The sequence below is a fragment of the Otolemur garnettii genome, unplaced genomic scaffold (assembly GCF_000181295.1).
Source record: "Otolemur garnettii isolate 467f Iridium unplaced genomic scaffold, OtoGar3 scaffold00012, whole genome shotgun sequence".
Lineage (NCBI taxonomy): Eukaryota > Metazoa > Chordata > Mammalia > Primates > Galagidae > Otolemur > Otolemur garnettii.
This window is the reverse complement of record NW_003852407.1, coordinates 29,144,724-29,150,830: the sequence shown is the minus strand read 5'-3', so window position 1 is coordinate 29,150,830 and position 6,107 is coordinate 29,144,724. Positions and strand designations below refer to the sequence as shown.

The window sequence follows — 6,107 nt, the reverse complement described above, 5'->3', positions numbered from 1 at the left end:
TGCTGTGGCGTCACAGCTCACAGCAACCTCAAACTCTTAGGCTTAAGTGATTCTCTTGCCTCAGCCTCCCAAGTAGGACTACAGGCACCTGCCACAACTCCTGGCTGTTTTTGACTGCAGTTGTCATTGTTGTTTAGCAGGCCCGGGCTGGGTTCAGACCCGCCAGCTTTGGGATATATGGCTGGCACCCTACTCACTACTGACTTTGGGTGCCGAGCTGAAATATATATTTTTTTGTTTACTAATTTGGGGATTCATAAAAAATTTGAAAAAGTCCCAGTTTAAATATTTTTGTAGAGTAGTGATTCTGAAAGTTTGGTGACTGAACCAATGGCATCAGCATCACCTGAGAACTTGGTAGAAAAGTTATTTCTTAGGCCCTGTCTCAGGCCAATTGAATCAGCACCTCTAAGAGTGAGAACCAGCAATCCCTGTTTTAACAAGCCCTCCAGGTAATTCCTATTGCATGTCTAAATTTTTTTTTCTTTTTTTTATTGCATGTCTAAATTTGAGAAACATTGCCCTAAAGGTGATGAAATCTTTTTGAAACAAAGATGGGGAAAAAATGCAATTTGGCAAGACAGGTAGATGTATGCTTGAGATTGATTTCTATAGATGGTATTTTTCTAAAGTTCTTTGGTACTATTTGTAGAAAGGATTAAGAAAATTATTAAAGCACCATAAGCAAAGTCTTAAATAAACTTATATTTATTGCTTAAGTAATCTACTGAAATATGTCAGTTATGCATTTTATCTAAAAGATTATAATTTAGCAAAAGCTGTTCACATTTACTGTTATTTGAAATTCTTCTTGCTCAAAATTCTTCAGGTATCCTTCATGACTTTCTTCTTAGTCATACCTTTGGAAAAAATAGACCAAAAGAAAATAGAATTAATAATGACTTTGCTTGTTTGTTTAAAAACAATGGAAGAATTTTGAACATTATGATTTGGTCCTGGTGGAAGTGTTTAAAATATATCTCAAGTTCCCATACCTTAAGTTACAAGGAGGAAAAAGTTCTAAATTTGCTTCAGTTACCATCATCTTAGAGTGGGTGTATTAAGCAACATACTGATTCTCATTTGTTTTTATTTTCCCTAGTTCAATATATTTGAATAACTGGAACATATCACTCTTTGTAAGGAACCACAGAGGTGGAGAATATTAAAAAGAAAGACATAAAAATCATTAGTTTTAATGACATCTCCAGGGCAATCTCACTCTTGCTTTATGTTATGTTGTAGTTTCTTATGGGTGTGAATACTTTACCAAAATAAGGCATCTTTGCCTTTTAGCTTTTGGTCCGTGCAGGTGCCAAGCTAGACATTCAGGATAAGGATGGGGATACTCCTTTGCATGAAGCTCTGAGGCATCACACTTTGTCTCAGCTTCGTCAGCTCCAAGATATGCAAGATGTAGGGAAGGTGGACGCTACCTGGGAGCCGTCCAAAAACACAGTAAGTAAAGATAATCTTTCTTTCAGTATTAATGGAAGCATCTTTTAATGCAAGATTTTATATTTACTGCTAATCTAATCTGTGTCAGATCAAATATTTTATCAGAGCTACATATTTAGAAATTTAGTTTGTAAACTAAATGCTAATTCAATACTAACTATATTGCTTAACCTTTTTACCATAAGTTGTTCAGTTCTTTTTAACTTCAGCCATTCAAATAGATACGTAGTGGTAGCTTGTGGCTTTAATTTGCGTATTCCTAATGATTACTGATCTTCAGTGTCTTTTTATTTGCCTGTCACCACATACTTGATGAAGTGTCTGCTCAAATCTTTCATTCATTATTTTGTTGGGCCTTTTGTTTTCTTATGATTGGGTTTTGAGAGTTGATATAATGTGATTATAAATTCTTTATCAGATACGTGATATGCACATATTTTCTCTTAGTGTTTGGCTTTTCTTTTAACAGTGTTTTTGGAAGAAAAATTTATTAATTTTTTCTTTCATCATTTATATTTTTTGTGTCCTGAGAAATCTTTGCCAAAGGCAAGGTCACTAAGATTTTCTCTTACATTTTATATTAGAAGTTTATAAAATGTTAGCTATTACATTTAGATCTGTGATCCATTTTGAGTTAGTTTTTATATATAGGATCACACATGGATCCAAGTTCATTTTCTTACTGTGAATGTCCAAATTGTTCTGGCACCACCTGTTGGAAAATAATCTCTTTTTCTACTGAATTGCCTATATACCTTTATCCAAAACCAGTTAACCAAATATGCGCAATCTCTTTCTGGATTCTCTATTCTGTTCTTTTGGTCTGTAAGTAAGTACTTAAAGTAATACTTGGTTCTGTAAGAAGGGGGAATCCTATTAGGAAATAAAAGAAAAAAGAATACCTGGTTCATTGTCGACACTCACTATATGTTAACAGTTAGGTATTGTGACTATTTTGGGATAAAATGTTTGCATCAGTAGCTCAGATATTATCAGAACCTGATTTGTCTCACTCTCCATTTCTTGACTCAATTCCCAGGTGTTGGTTCTTTTCTCAGTTGTTTCTTCTGTCATTGTTTCAAGTTGATTGCTAGCAGGACCAGAGCCAAATTGATTAGAAAAAAGAGTATGCTGTGTCTTTATTCGTTCAATCTGAAGTCCTGCTCTAGAGTTTTACTAGGGCTAAATTGACTTGACTTGGGTAATATCTTCATCCCTGAACTAGTCATATAAATGAGACAGACAGCTGGGCTGGTTTGGAGCATCTGGTCCACTTCTACAACTGGAAAAATGGGTCACTCTTCAAACTATATGTCTGAGGAAATTGAGAATGGGGAGAAGAGGGATATTAGAACTGATACTACTTAAATGTTCAGTACACATTCTTAAACACACTCACATTAAAGAATAGATAGCACATTCCTAAAAGGAAAATTGACTCTTTTCATTTGATTTCAGTTAATAATGGGACTTGGTACCCAGGGGGCAGAGAAGAAGAGTGCAGCATCTATTGCCTGTTTCTTGGCAGCCAATGGTGCTGACCTTAGCATTCGAAATAAGAAGGGTCAGTCGCCACTTGATCTCTGTCCTGATCCAAGTCTCTGCAAAGCACTGGCAAAGTGTCATAAGGAGAAAGTCAGGTTTGTATTACTTACTATCCTAAAACTCAATATTCTGTACAGAAAGTATCATGCAGTTTCATAATGTGGGACTTGATTACTTAAAAATATCTTTGTCTTTACTCTTTGTGTATCCTTGTGTTGACTCTCTTTCTTGAAATTTTTCCTGCAGGCAACATGTCTCTTATTTTGTGCTTGTGTTTTTCACATTATTAAGTACAATGCTTCTATATGCTTACTAAGTTCCAAGAAACTTTTGTCAAGTAGTCTGATCAAGTACTCTGATGTGTTACAGGAATTTATACGAAAAAATCTTAGAGAAAATGTCTTAACTACTATGATTTATATTGTATGTATTTAAATTTTTATTTTATTTTTTTAGAGCTGGGTCTCAATATGCTGCCCAGGCTGGACTTGAGTTAAACTGCTGGGCTTAAGCAGTCTTTCCATCTTACCTTCCCAAGTAACGGGGACTACATATATGTCCTTCACGTAGCTCTGCATTTAAAATTTAATAGAATCTTCCTAAGAGAGTCTGTTTATACTCCATGAAGAGGTGATATCTCACATAAACTCTGTAATACTTCCAGCAACCTGATGTGCTAAATAAATATCAGTGAAGGATTGACAAAACAAACAAATGAACCAATTCCTGGTTGAGTTTTCTTTAAATATGATCATTTCACATTTGTCTTTTTCTTACAGGAAATTATGTTGTTGATTTTAATTATTATTTATGAGATAACTAATTTCTTTACTAAGAGATACCATAGACATACCAGAAGGTACACATCTCATTACTTTTTTGTCTGAACAGTTCTGGGCACTTACTATTGACCTGGTTTTTGTCACTGAATATTTTAGTGGCTGACCCTTGACCTTTGTTTTCTCTTGCCTCTCTTACAATTTATGTGTAGTGAAGAAATGGTATCTCTTTGTAATTTGTGTATAGAGCTTTGTTATATATGAAACTAATATAATGAGGTATATTCATTTCTTTAAGTATATCTTTAAGGAAGAGGATAAAATTCTATTATAGAAAGATGCATATACCCACAAAAGAAAAAAGAAAGGCAGATGCGTTCATAAATAAACAGATACCAGGTAATGGGATAACCGCAAATAACTTTTTAACAATGGGTTTAAGATGGGACCTGTTTATGTGTGTGCTGTGTATGCACATGATGTGTTCAGGTGTTCTTGAAATTCTAAAGATTGTAGTAGAACAACATGTCCCTTTTCTGTAGCTGTATTTTGGTCATATATGTATATGTATACTTCTGTGTTTTCCTTGCATATATTTATGCACACATTCTATCTTTCTGTAATAGAATTTTATGCTCCTTAAGGATACACTTACATGTTAAAACAGAAGCTATCACATGTCGTGTTTTCTAAAGCGCTCTACCTATTGTAGACTAATGATGCTTTGTTCTCTCTTTAATTAGGATATCTAACAGGGCTGCTTGTTAGGGTTTTTGTTTTATTCCTATGCTTTTCTTTGTTTGCTGGTTCTGTATAGATAGAACAAATTCTGAGCTAAATTTTGTTTGGTTAAATTATTTTTCTTTACGGCTATTTTTGTTTCCTTTCTTTTAAAAGATTCACCCTTATCCTTGGGATGAGTGTTTGTTCACTTTGTAGTTTTAATCATGCTAGAACTATGTAGCAATACAGAAATGTGTATAAATAGAAAAATGTAGTATACAGTGTTTCACACACAAATGTTAAAAGTTTAATTTTTTAACATAACTAAAATTGGTTTTATGTATACTAATGATACTCTGGATGTATTTTAAATCATTTCAATTAATGAATTTGTACTAGACATATTTTGATAGGCTTGATTTGAAATATTTTCTTTCATTAGTGGTCAAGTGGGTTCTAGAAGTCCTTCTATGATTAGTAATGATTCTGAAACCTTAGAAGAGTGTATGGTGTGCTCAGACATGAAGAGAGATACTCTTTTTGGCCCATGTGGACATATTGCTACCTGTTCTTTATGTTCTCCACGGGTCAAGAAGTGCCTCATCTGTAAAGAACAAGTTCAATCCAGGACAAAGGTAATATACTTTTAATATGATGTTTTACTATTCTATGAAATTCTTTAAGATAATTAATGGTAAATAAGATTATATGATGTCATGGGTTAGTTTAATATTGTTCTTCTAACCAATAACTAAACTATAAGATTATATAACATATTTATTAAGAGATCAGTTCTGAATTTATTGCTGGTTTACAGTCTTATTAACGTTCTTATTTGCCAAGTCCATTATTACCTGAATTTCACTCTATACTAGTTTTCTTCTAAGAGTTTTTTTAACCCTTACATGTTTTTCCTTCTTTATATCTAAAGCGTAGTAGTTAAAAATAAAAGTTATCTACTGTTATGCTTTCAAAGCCCCCTATAGCCGAAAGATGAAGAGGTATTTTTAATTCTCCTTTTTGTTATAGTTAATTGTATATCATACTGTTTGTCCTGTTTTGTATGCATTTTTGTAAAAGACTAGTTCATTTTGGGGGATAATGCCACACATTCTAGATTTGTTTGATTGTTTTGGCATGGTATTGTTTAACTTCTCTATCCTTGGTTTTTCCTGTAAACTGGAAATTTGATGTAATGGTTTGATTAGGGTCAGCTTAACAGTTTTTGAAAAGAAAACTTCATAGATGGATGCCTTGCCTTTCATATATGCCTTGTCCTGGAGGCAGATAAAGTCTTGGCCTACTGGAACTAAGTGATAACCAAATTTTATATCCATTCTTATGAACTTTTTATCTTTCCTGACTCCTTATGCTTTTTGAGAACTATTATTCTTTTCTGGGTTTTTGGTTTTATTCTTTCCCCCTGTATCTTACTGCTTTATTATAGCTGTACCACTTTAGGCATTTTGGTTTACTAAAATAATTGATTTTTTTTTGTTTTTTGTTTTTCCATGATATTTGTGTGTGTGTGTGCGCGCATGTATACATAAAGTAAGATTTGCATCTCGTATTACTGTTTACTCAAGGTGAATAGTTTTTTTT

At 33.4% G+C, this 6,107-nt stretch overlaps 1 protein-coding gene across 1 annotated transcript in view; it reads left to right on the top strand.

Moving 5' to 3' along the window:
* MIB1 (mindbomb E3 ubiquitin protein ligase 1) overlaps positions 1-6,107 on the top strand; it is a 117,056-nt gene that overhangs the window by 96,677 nt on the left and 14,272 nt on the right. The window contains exons 15-17 of the mRNA XM_003784788.3: positions 1,297-1,458; positions 2,917-3,098; positions 4,948-5,140. Of these exons, the coding sequence (XP_003784836.1) occupies positions 1,297-1,458; positions 2,917-3,098; positions 4,948-5,140 (537 nt within the window). The remainder of the gene's footprint in view (positions 1-1,296; positions 1,459-2,916; positions 3,099-4,947; positions 5,141-6,107) is intronic.